This window comes from Ruditapes philippinarum, unplaced genomic scaffold (assembly GCF_026571515.1).
Source record: "Ruditapes philippinarum isolate M1 unplaced genomic scaffold, ASM2657151v2 ctg14139_1_1_1_1, whole genome shotgun sequence".
Taxonomy (NCBI): domain Eukaryota; kingdom Metazoa; phylum Mollusca; class Bivalvia; order Venerida; family Veneridae; genus Ruditapes; species Ruditapes philippinarum.
In genome coordinates this window covers 6,254-27,889 of record NW_026858764.1, presented here as the reverse complement: position 1 = coordinate 27,889, position 21,636 = coordinate 6,254, and the positions used below count along the sequence as shown (strand labels likewise).

Sequence of the window (21,636 nt, the reverse complement as noted above, 5' to 3'; positions counted from 1 at the left end):
AAAAAGGTTCAGTCTGAGCAAAAAATTCATAGCTACCATTATAATAATTTTTGAGGCCAGATTGTTTTGATTTTTTTAATGTAGCCTTTAAGCATGTATACTGTTGATCTGTCTATTCGAAGACAAAGTAAGAGCTGATATATGGATTAAACATAAAAAACATGTATAAAAAGAATAAGAGACAGTCATGAGATATTTATAATAAAACATCTGATTGGTTCATTTAATTTCAAAGAAGAGACAAATAAAGTGAAATAAGAGGTTTCTAAAAGTGCTGGATACCATCAATACGTATTGACGGACAGCAGCAGTATGCTATGCGAAAACAAAATATATAGCATATTGTCGCATACATCCATCAGCACTAGGCCATACTAAAAAGACATAGCATATTGCCGCAAATAGCATTATCGCGACAAAGCTTAAAACTTTCTATTATTCAACCATACTGAACTGACCTTGATGTCTTAGTTTGTTTAAATATGAAAGTGGCTTCAATCATTCAAAAAAAAAACTCACGAAATAAAGGCATAAAAAATAGGAAATAAGTTTAACTAATATTTAATGACAACTAAATTTACAATGCAAATACAAATTAATAAAAAACAGAATTGTGTAGAAAGCTAAAACATTACCTTGAACTCAGTTATAGAGTTGAATTCAGTTATAGAGATAATGGGCAGTCCTTTCGTTTCATATCAAATACTGAACAGAAATTATGAACAGAAATTCGATTTTCATAATTTTACAAACATCATGTTTAAGCAGTAAGAGCGTTTGTATATACAAATATGAATAATATAAATATCAAATAAACATACTTGTCTCACAACTACCTCCAATGGTATTGTCAGTGTTTGTATCGTAATATGTGTTAGTACAACTACACCTGCTTCCAATACATTCAGCCCGAGAAGATAAACATGCATTTGGCATTGGACAATTAGAGCCAAGGCCAACCTCTGAAAATATAGAAATGTATAAATTTCATTAGAATAAACTATTTAAATATCATTATAAAGCATAGACGATACAACTTCATACTAAAATACAGTTAAAAGCTACTTTTGAAAACCAACTTCATTATATCTCATAATATATAAATATCATATATCTGTAGACATGAAAACGAACCAAAACAAATTAAATTACTTCTTTTAAAATGAATATAATTTTAAGAGTCAGATGGTCAACTTTATCAAACATGGATGCATAACGTTACTTAAGTCAATCTTATGACATTTTCTTTTAATTCAAATAACTGAAAAAAAGGAAATTACAATTTTTTTTAAATTTACTCTGATCAGAAAGTCTCGTAAAGAATTGGCTGTTTTTTTTTAAAAAATATATGTGTTTTGTTAAAAATACAAATGTAAAATACTACTGCATTATAATTTATATATTTTACAGTATCTGTCATTGACCTATAACGTAATTTTTCATATCAATTACAATTATCATGACACTTACTTAGTATACATGTTCCACCAATGTTATTTAAACCATCACTGTCATAGTATGAACTTGTACACTGACAAGTGTTTCCATCTTGTCCATTACTCTGGCATCCAGCATTTCTATCAGCACATGTTGTTCCAGACTGTGAACATGATACTCCAAGAGAAGCCACTATGCAAGAATCATATGAACATACCTGTATAACTTACTGTATCATACATCTAAAAGTATTTGGAGGTGTCATTCAAATGGGTGTACTTCTATTAAATGTGACAAACTAGTTTCGCGTTAGATCGCATCGGACGAGAAGAAGACTTAGTTTGCTCTTTTCCGTAACATTTTTATGTCAAACCTTTCGCCTGTTATGCATTAAATTCATTCAGTGTAATCAATAATAAATATACAACAATTTCAAAGTGTTCCGTGAACATGACATGTTGTCTTGCCAACCGCTGTATATTTTGTATTGATTGGTTCTCAATATTTCTTAATTATAGCCAAAGATTCAAAACTTAACGGACAACATCCGTATAAGTAATAAAGGTGTAGATGTTAGTGTCAGATAATGAATATAGAAAGTTATGGTTCTTGCAATATGAAACTTCTATCAATGTAAACAATATCTGAATACTTTGAAGAAAAACATTTGAAAAACTTTAAACTTGTGTGCAGGATGACAATTTTTATATAACATGGATCAAAGTGCATGACTATGTAATTAAAAGAAAAGAAAGAAATTAATAAAGGTCATTAATATGCACATCTCCTTTTAGTTAATTGGACACTTGTGCTCCCACATCATGAATGTTGCTGTCAAAGTGGATTATGTACATACTTATGCATATTTTTTAAGCTCAAGTGCTAAAATGATATATGATATAATATTACTGAAATCAATAGGGTTTTCAATCCATTGACTGATAAAACTCTTGTTCTTTATTCGAAAATTATTTCATGCGTTATTGTGACCTTAACCTAATGACTTCAAAACTATTGACTTCAAAACGAGAATTGGTTATATTTTATTTAGCACAAACTTTCTCACAACATCTGTGGACCTTTTGCAAAAGCTTTTTTAGATATTGGTTAACAGCTTATAGTGGTCAAGGCAATGGCAACCTTTACCCGATAAATACAAAAACAAAAAGAAGTTCTACTACTAGCCATAACTAACCTCCGCAGTAAACGTTCTCTAGTAGTTTTTGTGGGTTTTTTTTTGTGTTTTGTTTTGTTTGTTTTTTACAAGCTTAAAGTAGTCAAGGCTATGGTGACCTTGACTTTTGACGTTTTAACCTCGTAATCAAAAAGGGTTATCAAATATCATGAACAACCTCACCGATATATCTCAGTATGCTTCAACTCACATAATTAAGCTCCCTTTGAGGAATCTATTTCCAGTTAGTCCAATACGTTGTGGGGCAAACTTTGTGATCAGGACAATGCTTCCAATATAAACACCTCATCTTGATACTGAAGCTTATGTGAGTGAATATGTGCAAAAGATCACACATACACAATATAGGGATCATAATAATTAAAGAGAAGTGAAACCTGTAAACTCGATTGTTCATACAAGACGAAAACAATTTTTTTTAAATATTACCTTGACAGTTTTTACCAGAGTATCCATTTGGACATGAACAACTATACGCATTTATCAGATTTGCACAAGTACCTCCATTCATACATGGCCTTGGTTCACATTCATCTATATCTAAAATTAAAGAACTTTTCAAGTATTTTAACATACACATAAACCAAGCTTATATTGTCCAAAAAAATAATGAAAGATATAAATTATTCAGAGATGAAGATACTGCATCAATAGTTTTATTAATTACCTAACAATGTTAATGGTCTCCACAGGGAGAAGGCATAATTATATTGGCTAATATTTGGAAATCAAAATTTACTTTCTTTTTAAACTTATGTTTTTCATACCTCCACTTGCATATTCATCATCTATCTTTCTTTGATGTCAAGTTTATGTATCTAATTTACTTAAGTTATCTTATACTCTAAACAAAATTTCAGTGGATTTTATTTACCACCGCATGTGCGAGTACTTTTAAATATTCATAATTGTGTAATGAAGACTTTTTAACATTTGGCCTTTAAGTGTGACCTTGACTTTGGGGTAGCAACCCAAATTGTTGCGCTTTGCATGGTGATCAACGGTTTAAAAGTTATCGAGTGGACATGGAAATGTTACGGACGGACAGACGGACGGACAGACAGACGAATTGGCAGAGGGGGCCATTCTTCTAATCCATTTTCCGCTCAGCGGAAGGAAATTAATACGTATATAACATTTTGAGTACAAATAGAAGTTCAAAGGGAAAGAAATCTTAAAATAAAGATGCTAGAGTTATGAACCTTGTCTTACGTTTTTGTGTGTTATGACAAAGAACAATTACCTCAAGTCTAAAGTAGGAACATTTTATATTAACAACAATGATTTTTTTAAAAAAAATTTCATGTTGAAAATAGTAACTGTTATAATTCTGGAAATACATGAGATAGACTTATAAATTTAATTTCATTACATGATATAGGTGTTGACAACAATTTAAAAAAAATTTGAATTAAGTCTCTGAAGAAATAAAAAAAATGGACAAATAGGGGAACTCTAAGTTTAAAGGGTGATCATTCTCGAACAATTGATGCTAGAGTTATAAACCTTGTCACATTATCATGATATGGAGAATGATTTCAAACTTAAACTTATAGTTGAATAAAATCCATAATGATTATGAAAAATGTCTGAGTAAAGAATAACATTTTTAGGTTCAGGGAGGAATAATTCTGAAAATATGACTTCGAGAATTATGAATATTGTCATTTAATAATTATGCAGTTGATGGTAAGGAACATTATATAAAGATTTGGAGTTTAAACTTGGTACCTTAAAAAGTAAAAAATAACATTTATAATGGGAAATCTAAAGTTTACAAGAATATCATTCTGGAAAATGTTAGTGCTTGAGTTAAGAGCCTATCCACATAATTCATGATGTGTATTATGATAAGGAACATATATTTGAAGTTTGAAGATTATCCTTTATTCAATAAAGATATTTGAGTAAACAATAGCAATACAATGTGATATTGTTGCCTCATGATAGCTAAATGCATTTTGAAGCTATCAATCATTTTAAGTTTGATTTAAATTGCATTTGTAGTACAAGAGAAGTTATGCTAACAAAGCTTTAAAAAATAAAAATCATTAAAATGCCATATCCCTAACAAAAAATGATTAAACCAGAAAATGCCGAGGATAGCACATCTAGACTTGGTACTGATAATTCCTGTAAAGTTTGGATGAAATTGCACTAATTGTTACTGATGATTAGTCAGGACAAGTATTGTATATTGTATATAAGTATGAATCATTTCCATAAATAAATTACAAAGGTAAGAAAAAAGGCGAAATTCAATCATTTGACCTTCAAGATCAACTATCAATGCACAATAATATCAAGAATTTTGACAGTCAAGTATGAACTTTACCTCCTTTGGGTTGCTATACTTAATTTAATTCACTACATGTCAATCTAATTAGCTACTTTTTAATATATAGTAACACAAAACATACCATGGGTTGTCAAGTTATTAATCGGAAACCGTTTTTACCTACAATGTCAATTTGACCTAAAGTAAAATCACTAAGGGCCAATTTCTTTCCAAGATTAATGCACCCACGAATTTGTTGGGCAAACAACCCATGGGTTGTGAAGATATTGATCGGAAATCGTTTTCCTTTTCTTACAAGGTCAATGTGACCTTGACCTTTACTTTTTGACACCAAAACAATAGGGGTCATTTTCAGTTCATGAATTATTCGCATACAAAGTTTGAAGCTATCAATCATTTTAAGTTTGATTTAAATTGCATTTGTAGTACAAGAGAAGTTATGCTAACAAGGCTTTAAAAAATAAAAATCATTAAAATGCCATATCCCTAACAAAAAATGATTAAACCAGAAAATGCCGAGGATAGCACATCTAGACTTGGTACTGATAATTCCTGTAAAGTTTGGATGAAATTGCACCAATCGTTACTGATGATTAGTCAGGACAAGTATTGTATATTGTATATAAGTATGAATCATTTCCATAAATAATTTACAAAGGTAAGAAAAAAGGCGAAATTCAATCATTTGACCTTCAAGATCAACTATCAATGCACAATAATATCAAGAATTTTGACAGTCAAGTATGAACTTTACCTCCTTTGGGTTGTTATACTTAATTTAATTCACTACATGTCAATCTAATTAGCTACATTTTAATGTATATAGTAACACAAAAATACCTATTTGACAGTTATTGCCTGTATATCCAGCAGCACAGCTACATGTATATCCATTTACTACATCTCTACAGGTACCACCATGCTGACAAGGATTGGAAATACATTCATTGATATCTGCAATAGTTATAATTTTTGTTAATTTCTTTGTCATTTTGATTTCGGAAACCATTTTACCTACAATGTCAATATGACCTTGACCTTTGACCCCCTGACCCCAAAATCAAAAGGGGTCATCAACTTACCTTTCAAGGTCAATGTCACCTTGACCTTTAAGCATTTGACCCAAAAATCAAAAGGGTCATTTACTGGGCAAGACTATTGCACCTATGTATTTTAAGGGCCAAGATACCATGGGTTGTCAAGTTATTAATCGGAAACCGTTTTTCCCTACAAGGTCAAATTGACCTAAAGTAAAATAACTAAGGGCCAATTTCTTGCCAAGATTAATGCACCCACGAATTTGTTGGGCAAACAACCCATGGGTTGTGAAGATATTGATCGGAAATCGTTTTTCTTTTTCTTACAAGGTCAATGTGACCTTGACCTTTACTTTTTGACACCAAAATCAATAGGGGTCATTTTCAGGTCATGAATAATTCGCATACAAAGTTTGAAGTTCCTAGGCATAAGCTTCTTTAGGAGGTGGGGGCAAAAGAATATTAGACTATTTTATATTGTAGCTAGATTGGCTTTCTTTTTTTTAGCTTTGGCAGCAATTTTGTGCAGCAAAGCGGAATGTGCCAGCCATGTGCCAACAAGAATTGGTCTTGATTACTCTTGTCAAGTTTATTCAACTTTCCTTCAGCAGTTTGACCGGCCATTTTGTAAAATGTTGGTCAAAATTCACTAGGTGGTTTAGGAAGAGATGTTGTTTAAAGAAATTTTGGATAAATACAAATAAGCGATATACTGCCATTTCAAAAGCTCACCTCTGAGCTTAAAAGTCTTTTTCAATATAGCAAAGATATGATATCTCTGTCACGCAATATTACATCATTACTCATTTCCAACAAACCTTATGTAAATAGACAGCAAACTACGCCAGCACCAACAAAATGTTTGTGTAACAAATATAATTGTTAATTATATACATTTCTTTAATTCAAAACAAAACATACTTGTTTGGCAGTTATTGCCTATATATCCAGCAATACAGCTACATGTATATCTATTTAGTCCATCTATACAGGTACCACCATTGGAACAAGGCCTGGAACTACATTCATTTATATCTGTAATGTATTAAGCATATGTGAAATTTCAGCTGGCAAGGGAAAGAAAGAACAATGATCATTACAGACAAATTAACGTAATGCATTTTATATAATATTGAATTCATGACTTATATGAAAAATGGCCATGATCTTCAAGGTTGTTTGATTGTTTTTTATGTAGTTTTGTCCAAAAGAAAATAATTCATTGATTAATTACAAGAAATTTATTGCCTTTTATAGCAACAATCAGTAAAAACCAAATAGTTTGAATTTCACGGTAAAAGTCATACATGAGTCAATGTTAATATGAGTTTGATTTACCTGGATGTCCTGACATAAAAGATGATGTGTCTTAAATATGTCTGTTCTACTTAAAGGTCTTGTACCTAGGATTGATATGGCCAAGTATGAGGACAATAATTTGGGTAAAATTTAGAAACATATACATGATGTTTGAAGTAGATACCTTAAGAAATTATAGAATTAGAGAAATTATAGAAAACAATACATGTTTTATGAAAACTGTAAGTTTATGGTGTTGGGTGATGATAAGAAACATAAAGTTAAAGTTTAAAGAAGATGCATTAAGAATAAAGAAGTTAAACATAAAACAATAAGCATCTTTAAAAAAGATACTCGGCCGAAGTAAGACTGGTTAACTTGCATGTGTTAGTTATTAGTTTTCCATGAAAAGTCATATAGAAATGTTAGCATAGCTTGCATTACAATAACATAATACTTTCTTGTAGGGTTATAAATCTTGAGAAATGGAACGCATTAAGATGTATGAATTTCTTAAAAAACCTGTCGTGTTTCGGTTTTCTCAATTTCTACCATCACATGTACGCAGTCGGTAAGGCAATTATATTTTAATGCTTCATTAATATGCACAAATATAAAAAATATAAACATTATATTAAATGAACTCATCAATGATAATTCATTTTCTCAGACATTTCTGAGATCTGAATGCAGGAAGTATTGTTGAACAGAACTTAAGTATCTGAGCAATTTAATTAAAAATATAAAAAAACTATCCTGTACATTTTATTTTACAACTATCTTTTATATTCTGATTTCATAATGGCAAAAACCATCCTGTACATTTTTGTTATCTTAGAATGACAAGAACTATCCTTTACAATTTATTTTAGAATGACCAATGAGATTCCCAATAAAATTTAAGGAAGTCAAAACAGACCGGCATTTGGCAAGAACAACAACGTTTTTTATTTTCATAAAAAAATCAAGGAGATTAATTTTAGGTCTATTTGTTGCCATAGCAACAAATATTTTCAAGATTTGGAGAAATGAAAAAGATTTTCACAATATACTGGATATGGGTTCTACCCATATTTCAAGTTCCATTGTAAAATGTTCAGTATTTTTTTTTAGTTTTCACTGGATCCAGATAGACGGACGGAAGTACTTACGATATGTTAACGTGACTCTTCTTTCGATATTTTTACACATAATAGTCACGTCACAAAAGGCCTAAAAAGACACAAGTTGTCTTCCTAACGTATTATATAAAACATCAATTGATCAATTAATGTCGAAAGACCAAAAGTATAAAAAGTTCTACAATCCTTGACCCCAATGAAGCCTTACTGAGGAGAACCCAATGCGCTTACGTGATTTAAAAAAGAAATGTGTCAAATGAGTTAAGGCTGTATGTGGAAAAGCATATTTTTTAGCATCAGTGGCCTTGATGCTTATTAACACCTGTCTCGACTTATTGGGCTTTTGGACATATGGGAGTAGAATATAATTTTTCAAGATTAATATTTAATTCAATGAAGGTCTATACAATTAACGTGTGTGCAACATTGAATGTCATTCAATCACTGTGTGGTTCAAGAATAATTATATTTTAGTTGTGAACAAGAGTCAGAGAATCACTCTTGCCTAAATTTCTTGACAAAATTATGAAAAAGAATCAATTATTCTGGAAATATTTTTCTGTATTAGCATCAAGACAGTTTTTGAAATGTTTAACACATTTGCACCACACAATATGAAAGTGACCATATTGATAAAAATTAAAATTTCTATGCCATTATGGTATAGAGAACACTTTCAAATCTTGAAGAAACAAAGCAGTCTGAAGGACAGCTAAATCCCCTTTCCGTAGTGAACAGTAATGTGTACTTCAGGACCTTTAATAAAACATGACCTTGATGTTGTGCCATGCCTATCATAAGCACATAGTCTCACGATGGTGCTTATGTGTGCCAAGTTATTTGAAATCTGCCATAAGGTCAAAAAGTTATGGAGAACGTATAACCTATATAATTAGGGGTAGCAACCTGGATGTTTATCTCTGTAGATTATGGGGCGGACACAAAAATTTAATGTAGATTTGTTATTGTGTAATGAAGACTTTTTAACATTTGGCCTTTAAGTGTGACCTTGACTTTGGGGTAGCAACCCAAATTGTTGCGCTCTGCATGGTGATCAACGGTTTAAAAGTTATCGAGTGGACATGGAAATGTTACGGACGGACAGACGGACGGACAGACAGACGGACTGGCAGACGGAGGCCATTCTTCTAATCCATTTTCCGGAAGGAAAGGAAGGAAATTAACATTTTGAGTACAAATAGAAGTTCAAAGGGAAAGAAATCTTTAAATAAAGATGCTAGAGTTATGAACCTTGTCTTACGTTTTTGTGTGTTATGACATAGAACAATTACCTCAAGTCTAAAGTAGGAACATTTTATATTAACAACAATGATTTTTTTTTTAAATTTCATGTTGAAAATAGTAACTGGTATTATTCTGGAAATACATGAGATAGACTTATAAATTTAATTTCATTACATGATATAGGTGTTGACAACAATATAAAAAAAAGTTTGAATTAAGTCTCTGAAGAAATAAAAAAATGCACAAATAGGGGAACTCTAAGTTTAAAGGGTGATCATTCTCGAACAATTGATGCTACAGTTATAAACCTTGTCACATTATTATGATATGGAGAATGATTTCAAACTTAAACTTATAGTTGAATAAAATCCATAATGATTATGAAAAAAGTCTGAGTAAAGAATAACATTTTTAGGTTCAGGGAGGAATAATTCTGAAAATATGACTTCGAGAATTATGAATATTGTCATTTAATAATTATGCAGTTGATGATAAGGAACATTATATAAAGATTTGGAGTTTAAACTTGGTACCTTAAAAAGTAAAAAATAACATTTATAATGGGAAATCTAAAGTTTACAAGAAGATCATTCTGGAAAATGTTAGTGCTTGAGTTAAGAGCCTATCCACATAATTCATGATGTGTTTTATGATAAGGAACATATATTTGAAGTTTGAAGATTATCCTTTATTCAATAAAGATATTTATGTAAACAATAGCAATACAATGTGATATTGTTGCCTCATGATAGCTAAATGCATTTTGAAGCTATCAATCATTTTAAGTTTGATTTAAATTGCATTTGTAGTACAAGAGAAGTTATGCTAACAAAGCTTTAAAAATAAAAATCATTAAAATGCCATATCCCTAACAAAAAAAAATGATTAAACCAGAAAATGCCGAGGATAGCACATCTAGACTTGGTACAGATAATTCCTGTAAAGTTTGGATGAAATTGCACCAATTGTTACTGATGATTAGTCAGGACAAGTATTGTATATTGTATATAAGTATGAATCATTTCCATAAATAAATTACAAAGGTAAGAAAAAAAGGCGAAATTCAATCATTTGACCTTCAAGATCAACTATCAATGCACAATAATATCAAGAATTTTGACAGTCAAGTATGAACTTTACCTCCTTTGGGTTGCTATACTTAATTTAATTCACTACATGTCAATCTAATTAGCTACTTTTTAATATATAGTAACACAAAACATACCATGGGTTGTCAAGTTATTAATCGGAAACCGTTTTTACCTACAATGTCAATTTGACCTAAAGTAAAATCACTAAGGGCCAATTTCTTTCCAAGATTAATGCACCCACGAATTTGTTGGGCAAACAACCCATGGGTTGTGAAGATATTGATCGGAATCGTTTTCCTTTTCTTACAAGGTCAATGTGACCTTGACCTTTACTTTTTGACACCAAAACAATAGGGGTCATTTTCAGTTCATGAATTATTCGCATACAAAGTTTGAAGCTATCAATCATTTTAAGTTTGATTTAAATTGCATTTGTAGTACAAGAGAAGTTATGCTAACAAGGCTTTAAAAAATAAAAATCATTAAAATGCCATATCCCTAACAAAAAATGATTAAACCAGAAAATGCCGAGGATAGCACATCTAGACTTGGTACTGATAATTCCTGTAAAGTTTGGATGAAATTGCACCAATCGTTACTGATGATTAGTCAGGACAAGTATTGTATATTGTATATAAGTATGAATCATTTCCATAAATAATTTACAAAGGTAAGAAAAAAGGCGAAATTCAATCATTTGACCTTCAAGATCAACTATCAATGCACAATAATATCAAGAATTTTGACAGTCAAGTATGAACTTTACCTCCTTTGGGTTGTTATACTTAATTTAATTCACTACATGTCAATCTAATTAGCTACATTTTAATGTATATAGTAACACAAAACATACCTATTTGACAGTTATTGCCTGTATATCCAGCAGCACAGCTACATGTATATCCATTTACTACATCTCTACAGGTACCACCATGCTGACAAGGATTGGAAATACATTCATTGATATCTGCAATAGTTATAATTTTTGTTAATTTCTTTGTCATTTTGATTTCGGAAACCATTTTACCTACAATGTCAATATGACCTTGACCTTTGACCCCCTGACCCCAAAATCAAAAGGGGTCATCAACTTACCTTTCAAGGTCAATGTCACCTTGACCTTTAAGCATTTGACCCAAAAATCAAAAGGGGTCATTTACTGGGCAAGACTATTGCACCTATGTATTTTAAGGGCCAAGATACCATGGGTTGTCAAGTTATTAATCGGAAACCGTTTTTCCCTACAAGGTCAAATTGACCTAAAGTAAAATAACTAAGGGCCAATTTCTTGCCAAGATTAATGCACCCACGAATTTGTTGGGCAAACAACCCATGGGTTGTGAAGATATTGATCGGAAATCGTTTTTCTTTTTCTTACAAGGTCAATGTGACCTTGACCTTTACTTTTTGACACCAAAATCAATAGGGGTCATTTTCAGGTCATGAATAATTCGCATACAAAGTTTGAAGTTCCTAGGCCTAAGCTTCTTTAGGAGGTGGGGGCAAAAGAATATTAGACTATTTTATATTGTAGCTAGATTGGCTTTCTTTTTTTTAGCTTTGGCAGCAATTTTGTGCAGCAAAGCGGAATGTGCCAGCCATGTGCCAACAAGAATTGGTCTTGATTACTCTTTTTAAAGTTTATTAAAAAAAAAAAAAAAAAAAAAAAAAAAAAAAAAAAAAAAAAAAAAAAAAAAAAAAAAAAAAAAAAAAAAAAAAAAAAAAAAAAAAAAAAAAAAAAAAAAAAAAAAAAAAAAAAAAAAAAAAAAAAAAAAAAAAAAAAAAAAAAAAAAAAAAAAAAAAAAAAAAAAAAAAAAAAAAAAAAAAAAAAAAAAAAAAAAAAAAAAAAAAAAAAAAAAAAAAAAAAAAAAAAAAAAAAAAAAAAAAAAAAAAAAAAAAAAAAAAAAAAAAAAAAAAAAAAAAAAAAAAAAAAAATTTTTTTTTTTTTTTTTTTTTTTTTTTTTTTTTTTTTTTTTTTTTTTTTTTTTTTTTTTTTTTTTTTTTTTTTTTTTTTTTTTTTTTTTTTTTTTTTTTTTTTTTTTTTTTTTTTTTTTTTTTTTTTTTTTTTTTTTTTTTTTTTTTTTTTTTTTTTTTTTTTTTTTTTTTTTTTTTTTTTTTTTTTTTTTTTTTTTTTTTTTTTTTTTTTTTTTTTTTTTTTTTTTTTTTTTTTTTTTTTTTTTTTTTTTTTTTTTTTTTTTTTTTTTAACAAGAGTCAGAGAATCACTCTTGCCTAAATTTCTTGACAAAATTATGAAAAAGAATCAATTATTCTGGAAATATTTTTCTGTATTAGCATCAAGACAGTTTTTGAAATGTTTAACACATTTGCACCACATAATATGAAAGTGACCATATTTATAAAAATTAAAATTTCTATGCCATTATGGTATAATGAACACTTTCAAATCTTGAAGAAACAAAGCAGTCTGAAGGACAGCAAAATCCCCTTTCCGTAGTGAACAGTAATGTGTACTTCTTGACCTTTAATAAAACATGACCTTGATGTTGTGCCATGCCTATCATAAGCACATAGTCTCACGATGGTGCTTATGTGTGCCAAGTTATTTGAAATCTGCCATAAAGTCAAAAAGTTATGGAGAACGTATAACCTATATAATTAGGGGTAGCAACCTGGATGTTAATCTCTGTAGATTATGGGGCGGACACAAAATTTAATGTAGATTTGTTATTGTGTAATGAAGACTTTTTAACATTTGGCCTTTAAGTGTGACCTTGACTTTGGGGTAGCAACCCAAATTGTTGCGCTCTGCATGGTGATCAACGGTTTAAAAGTTATCGAGTGGACATGGAAATGTTACGGACGGACAGACAAACGGACAGACAGACAGGCGGACTGGCAGACGGAGGCCATTCTTCTAATCCATTTCCGCTCAGCGGAAGGAAATTAATACGTATATAACATTTTGAGTACAAATAGAAGTTCAAAGGGAAATAAATCTTTAAATAAAGATGCTAGAGTTATGAACCTTGTCTTACGTTTTTGTGTGTTATGACAAAGAACAATTACCTCAAGTCTAAAGTAGGAACATTTTATATTAACAACAATGATTTTTTTTTAAATTTCATGTTGAAAATAGTAACTGGTATAATTTTGGAAATACAGGAGATAGACTTATAAATTTAATTTCATTACATGATATAGGTGTTGACAACAATTTAAAAAAAGTTTGAATTAAGTCTCTGATGAAATAAAAAAATGCACAAATAGGGGAACTCTAAGTTTAAAGGGTGATCATTCTCGAACAATTGATGCTAGAGTTATAAACATTGTCACATTATTATGATATGGAGAATGATTTCAAACTTAAACTTATAGTTGAATAAAATCCATAATGATTATGAAAAAAGTCTGAGTAAAGAATAACATTTTTAGGTTCAGGGAGGAATAATTCTGAAAATATGACTTCGAGAATTATGAATATTGTCATTTAATAATTATGCAGTTGATGATAAGGAACATTATAAAAAGATTTGGAGTTTAAACTTGGTACCTTAAAAAGTAAAAAATAACATTTATAATAGGAAATCCAAAGTTTACAAGAAGATCATTCTGGAAAATGTTAGTGCTTGAGTTAAGAGCCTATCCACATAATTCATGATGTGTTTTATGATAAGGAACATATATTTGAAGTTTGAAGATTATCCTTTATTCAATAAAGATATTTGAGTAAACAATAGCAATACAATGTGATATTGTTGCCTCATGATAGCTAAATGTATTTTGAAGCTATCAATCATTTTAAGTTTGATTTAAATTGCATTTGTAGTACAAGAGAATTTATGCTAACAAAGCTTTAAAAAATAAAAATCATTAAAATGCCGTATCCCTGACAAAAAATGATTTAACCAGAAAATGCCGAGGATAGCACATCTAGACTTGGTACTGATTATTCCTGTAAAGTTTGGATGAAATTGCACTAATTATTACTGATGATTAGTCAGGACAAGTATTGTATATTGTATATAAGTATGAATCATTTCCATAAATAAATGACAAAGGTAAGAAAAAAATCGAAATTCAATCATTTGACCTTCAAGATCAACTATCAATGCACAATCATATCAAGAATTTTGGCAGTCAAGTATAAACTTTACCTTTGGGTTGCTATACTTAATTTAATTCACTACATGTCAATCTAATTAGCTACTTTTTAATGTCTATAGTAACACAAAACATACCTATGTGACAGTTATTGCCTGTATATCCAGCAGCACAGCTACATGTATATCCATTTACTTCATCTCTACAGGTACCACCATGCTGACAAGGATTGGAAATACATTCATTGATATCTGCAATATTTATATTTTTTGTTAATTTCTTTGTAATTTTGATTTCGGAAACCATTTTACCTACAATGTCAATATGACCTTGACCTTTGACCCCCTAACCCCAAAATCATTAGGGGTCATCAACTTACCTTTCAAGGTCAATGTCACCTTGACCTTTAAGCATTTGACCCAAAAATCAAAAGGGGTCATTTACTGGGCAAGACTATTGCACCTATGCATTTTAAGGGCCAAGATACCATGGGTTGTCAAGTTATTAATCGGAAACCGTTTTTACATACAATGTCAATTTGACCTAAAGTAAAATCACTAAGGGCCAATTTCTTGCCAAGATTAATGCATCCACGAATTTGTTGGGCAAACAACCCATGGGTTGTGAAGATATTGATCGGAAATCGTTTTTCTTTTTCTTACAAGGTCAATGTGACCTTGACCTTTACTTTTTCACAACAAAATCAATAGGGGTCATTTTCAGGTCATGAATAATCCGCATACAAAGTTTGAAGTTCCTAGACTTAAGCTTCTTTAGGGGGTGGGGGCAAAAGAATATTAGACTATTTTTTAGCTTTGGCAGCAATTTTGTGCAGCAAAGCGGAATGTGCCAGCCATATGCCAACAAGAATTGGTCTTGATTACTCATGGCAAGTTTAATCAACTTTCCTTCAGCAGTTTGACCGGCCATTTTGTAAAATTTTGGTCAAAATTCACTAGGTGGTTTAGGAAGAGATGTTGTTTAAAGAAATTTTGGATAAATACAAATAAGCGATATACTGCCATTTCAAAAGCTCACCTCTGAGCTTAAAAGTCTTTTTCAATATAGCAAAGATATGATATCTCTGTCACGCAATATTACATCATTACTCATTTCCAACAAACCTTATGTAAATAGACAGCACACTACGCCAGCACAAACAAAATATTTGTGTAACAAATATAATTGTTAATTATATACATTTCTTTAATTCAAAACAAAACATACTTGTTTGGCAGTTATTGCCTATATATCCAGCAACACAGCTACATGTATATCTATTTAGTCCATCTATACAGGTACCACCATTGGAACAAGGACTGGAACTACATTCATTTATATCTGTAATGTATTAAGCATATGTGAAATTTCAGCTGGCAAGGGAAAGAAAGAAAAATGATTATTACAGACAAATTTACGTATTGCAGTTTATATAATATTGCATTAATGACTTATATGAAAAATGGCCATGATCTTCAAGGTTGTTTGATTGTGTTTTATGTTGTTTTCTCCAAAAGAAAATAATCCATTGATTAATTACAAGAAATTTATTGCCTTTTATAGCAACAATCAGTAAAAACATAAAAGTTTGACTTTCTAGGTAAAAGTCATACATGAGTCAAGGTTAATATGAGTTTGATTTACCTGGATGTCCTGACATAAAAGATGATGTGTCTTAAAATGTCTGTTCTACTTAAAGGTCTTGTCCCAAGGATTGATATGACCAAGTATGAGGACAATAATTTGAGTAAAATTTAGGAACATATGCATGATGTTTAAAGTAGATACCTTAAAAAATTATAGAATTAAAGAAATTATAGAAAACAATACATGTTTTATGAAAACTGTAAGTTTATGGTGTTGGGTGATGATAAGAAACATAAATATAAAGTTTAAAGAAGATGCATTAAGAATAAAGAAGTTAAACATAAAACAATAAGCGTCTTTAAAAAAGATACTCGGCCAAAGTAAGATTGGTTAACTTGCATGTGTTAGTTATTAGTTTTCCATGAAAAGTCATATAGAAATGTTAGCATAGCTTGCATTACAATAACATAATAATTTCTTGTAGGGTTATAAATCTTGAGAAATGGAACGCATTAAATGTATGTATTTCTTAACAAACCTGTCGTGTTTCGGTTTTCTCAATTTCTACCATCCACATTACGCAGTCGGTAAGGCAATTATATTTTAATGCTTCATTAATATGCACAAATATAAACATTATATCAAATGAACTCATCAATAATAATTCATTTTCTCAGACATTTCTGAGATCTGAATGCAGGAGGTATTGTTGAACAGAACTTAAGTATCTGAGCAATTTAATTAAAAAGTTAAAAAAAACTATCCTGTACATTTTATTTTACAACTATCCTTTATATTCTGATTTCATAATGGCAAAAACCATCCTGTACATTTTTGTTATCTTAGAATGACAAGAACTATCCTTTACAATTTATTTTAGAATGACCAATGAGATTCCCAATACAATTTTAGGAAGTCAAAACAGACCGGCATTTGGCAAGAACAACAACGGTTTTTTTTTCATAAAAAAATCAAGGATGTTAATTTTAGGTCTATTTGTTGCCATAGCAACAAATATTTTCAAGATTTGGAGAAATGAAAAAGATTTTCACAATATACTGGATATGGGTTCTACCCATATTATAAGTTCCATTGTAAAATGTTTAGTATTTTTTTTAGTTTTTACTGGATCCAGATAGACGGACGGAAATACTTACGATATGTTAACGTGACTCTTCTTTCGATCTTTTTACACATTATAGTCACGTCACAAAAGGCCTAAAAAGACACAAGTTGTCTTCCTAACGTATTATATAAACCATCAATTGATCAATTTATGTCGAAAGACCAAAGTATAAAAAGTTCTACCATCCTTGACCCCAATGAAGCCTTACTGAGGAGAACCCAATGCGCCTACGTGATTGAAAAAAGAAATGTGTCAAATTAGTTAAGGCTGTATGTGGAAAAGCATTATTTTTAGCATCAGTGGCCTTGATCCTTATTAACACCTGTCTCGACTTATCGGGCTTTTGGACATATGGGAGTAGAATATAATTTTTCAAGATTAATATTTAATTCAATGAAGGTCTATACAATTAACGTGTGTGCAACATTGAATGTCATTCAATCACTCTGTGGTTCAAGAATAATTATATTTTAGTTGTGAACAAGAGTCAGAGAATCAATCTTGCCTAAATTTCTTGACAAAATTATGAAAAAGAATCAATTATTCTGGAAATATTTTTCAGTATTAGCATCAAGACAGTTTTTGAAATGTTTAACACATTTGCACCACATAATATGAAAGTGACCATATTTATAAAATTTAAAATAGAAATTGCTATGCCATTATGGTATAGAGAACTCTTTCAAATCTTGAAGAAACAAGGCAGTCTGAAGAACAGCTAAATCCCCTTTCCGCAGTGAACAGTAATTTGTACTTCTTGACCTTTAATAAAACATGACCTTGATATTGTGCCATGCCTATCATAAGCACATAGTCTCACGATGGTGCTTATGTGTGCCAAGTTATTTGAAATCTGCCATAAAGTCAAAAAGTTATGGAGAACGTATAACCTATATAATTAGGGGTAGCAACCTGGATGTTAATCTCTGTAGATTATGAAGCGGACACAAAAATTTAATGTAGATTTGTTATTGTGTAATGAAGACTTTTTAACATTTGACCTTTAAGTGTGACCTTGACTTTGGGGTAGCAACCCAAATTATTGCGCTCTGCATGATGATCAACGGTTTAAAAGTTATCAAGTGGACATGAAAATGTAACGGACGGACAGACGGACGTTCTAACAGGAGAATAATTATGTGGCTACTCTATTGTTCTCTCTATTGTTCTTTTTAGCCACACAAAAGAAAATAGCCACATAAAAGCATTACGGAATGAATGACATCAAAGAGAAAGAACAGTTACCTATTGTCCCTCTAGCCACATAATTACTCTCCTGTGAGTGCGGACGGACAGACAGACGGACTGGCAGACGGAGGCCATTCCTCTAATCCCTTTTCCGCCCAGCGGAAGTTATAACATTTTGAGTGCAATTAAGTTCAAAGGAAAAGAAATCTTTAAATAAAGATGCTAGAGTTATGAACATTGTCTTACGTTTTTGTGTGTTATGACAAAGAACAATTACCTCAAGTCTAAAGTATGAACATTTTATTAACAACAATGAAATAAATAAATTTCATGTTGAAAATAGTTATAATTCTGGAAATACAGGAGATATACTTATAAATTTAATTTCATTACATGATATAGGTGTTGACAACAATATAAAAAAAATTGAATTAAGTCTCTGAAGAAATAAAAAAATGCACAAATAGGGGAACTCTAAGTTTAAAGGGTGCACGTGATCATTCTCGAACAATTGATGCTAGAGTTATAAACCTCGTCAAACATTGTCACATTATTATGATATGGAGAATGATTTCAAACTTAAACTTTTAGTTAAATAAAATCCATAATGATTATGAAAAAAGTCTGTGTAAAGAATAACATTTTTAGATTCAGGGAGGAATAATTCTGAAATATGACTTCGAGAATTATGAACATTGTCATTTAATAATTATGCAGTTGATGATAAGAAATTTATATAAAGATTTAGAATTTAAACTTGGTACCTTAAAAAGTAAAAAATAACATTTATAATGGGAAATCCAAAGTTTACGAGAAGATCATTCTGGAAAATGTTAGTGCTTGATTTAAAAGCCTAGCCACATAATTCATGGTGTGTTTTATGATAAGGAACATATATTTGAAGTTTGAAGATTATCCTTTATTCAATAAAGATATTTGAGTAAACAGTAGCAATACAATGTGATATTGTTGCCTCATGATAGCTAAATGTATTTTGAAGCTATCAATCATTTTAAGTTTGATTTAAATTGCATTTGTAGTACAAGAGAATTTATGCTAACAAAGCTTTAAAAAATAAAAATCATTAAAATGCCGTATCCCTGACAAAAAATGATTTAACCAGAAAATGCCGAGGATAGCACATCTAGACTTGGTACTGATTATTCCTGTAAAGTTTGGATGAAATTGCACTAATTATTACTGATGATTAGTCAGGACAAGTATTGTATATTGTATATAAGTATGAATCATTTCCATAAATAAATGACAAAGGTAAGAAAAAAAATCGAAATTCAATCATTTGACCTTCAAGATCAACTATCAATGCACAATCATATCAAGAATTTTGGCAGTCAAGTATAAACTTTACCTTTGGGTTGCTATACTTAATTTAATTCACTACATGTCAATCTAATTAGCTACTTTTTAATGTCTATAGTAACACAAAACATACCTATGTGACAGTTATTGCCTGTATATCCAGCAGCACAGCTACATGTATATCCATTTACTTCATCTCCACAGGTACCACCATGCTGACAAGGATTGGAAATACATTCATTGATATCTGCAATATTTATATTTTTTGTTAATTTCTTTGTAATTTTGATTTCGGAAACCATTTTACCTACAATGTCAATATGACCTTGACCTTTGACCCCCTAACCCCAAAATCATTAGGGGTCATCAACTTACCTTTCAAGGTCAATGTCACCTTGACCTTTAAGCATTTGACCCAAAAATCAAAAGGGGTCATTTACTGGGCAAGACTATTGCACCTATGCATTTTAAGGGCCAAGATACCATGGGTTGTCAAGTTATTAATCGGAAACCGTTTTTACATACAATGTCAATTTGACCTAAAGTAAAATCACTAAGGGCCAATTTCTTGCCAAGATTAATGCATCCACGAATTTGTTGGGCAAACAACCTATGGGTTGTGAAGATATTGATCGGAAATCGTTTTTCTTTTTCTTACAAGGTCAATGTGACCTTGACCTTTACTTTTTGACACCAAAATCAATAGGGGTCATTTTCAGGTCATGAATAATTCGCATACAAAGTTTGAAGTTCCTAGGCCTAAGCTTCTTTAGGAGGTGGGGGCAAAAGAATATTAGACTATTTTATATTGTAGCTAGATTGGCTTTCTTTTTTTTAGCTTTGGCAGCAATTTTGTGCAGCAAAGCGGAATGTGCCAGCCATGTGCCAACAAGAATTGGTCTTGATTACTCTTGTCAAGTTTATTCAACTTTCCTTCAGCAGTTTGACCGGCCATTTTGTAAAATGTTGGTCAAAATTCACTAGGTGGTTTAGGAAGAGATGTTGTTTAAAGAAATTTTGGATAAATACAAATAAGCGATATACTGCCATTTCAAAAGCTCACCTCTGAGCTTAAAAGTCTTTTTCAATATAGCAAAGATATGATATCTCTGTCACGCAATATTACATCATTACTCATTTCCAACAAACCTTATGTAAATAGACAGCACACTACGCTATGACAAAGAACAATTACCTCAAGTCTAAAGTATGAACATTTTATTAACAACAATGAGTTTAAATAAATTTCATGTTGAAAATAGTTATAATTCTGGAAATACAGGAGATATACTTATAAATTTAATTTCATTACATGATATAGGTGTTGACAACAATATAAAAAAAATTGAATTAAGTCTCTGAAGAAATAAAAAAATGCACAAATAGGGGAACTCTAAGTTTAAAGGGTGCACGTGATCATTCTCGAACAATTGATGCTAGAGTTATAAACCTCGTCACATTGTTATGATATGGAGAATGATTTTAAACTTAAACTTTTAGTTAAATAAAATCCATAATGATTATGAAAAAAGTCTGTGTAAAGAATAACATTTTTAGATTCAGGGAGGAATAATTCTGAAATATGACTTCGAGAATTATGAACATTGTCATTTAATAATTATGCAGTT

General features: G+C 30.5%; 1 protein-coding gene and 1 long non-coding RNA gene across 2 annotated transcripts; both read right to left on the bottom strand.

The window, feature by feature from the left end:
• Nucleotides 1–821: 821 nt before the first annotated feature.
• On the bottom strand, nucleotides 822–5,280 carry LOC132754186 (delta-like protein A; the record flags this gene model as incomplete). The annotated part of the gene is made up of 4 exons (XM_060744779.1): nucleotides 5,253–5,280; nucleotides 3,062–3,172; nucleotides 1,471–1,629; nucleotides 822–962 (listed from the first exon to the last, which is right to left on the bottom strand). Coding segments are annotated over exons 1-4 (439 nt in total), but the record flags the coding sequence as incomplete, so codon positions are not given.
• A 487-nt stretch (nucleotides 5,281–5,767) lies between these two features.
• Nucleotides 5,768–11,694, bottom strand: LOC132754187 (uncharacterized). The gene is made up of 3 exons (XR_009629047.1): nucleotides 11,578–11,694; nucleotides 6,890–7,003; nucleotides 5,768–5,885 (listed from the first exon to the last, which is right to left on the bottom strand). It is a non-coding gene; the product is annotated as an uncharacterized LOC132754187 (long non-coding RNA).
• Between the last annotated feature and the right edge of the window lie 9,942 nt (nucleotides 11,695–21,636).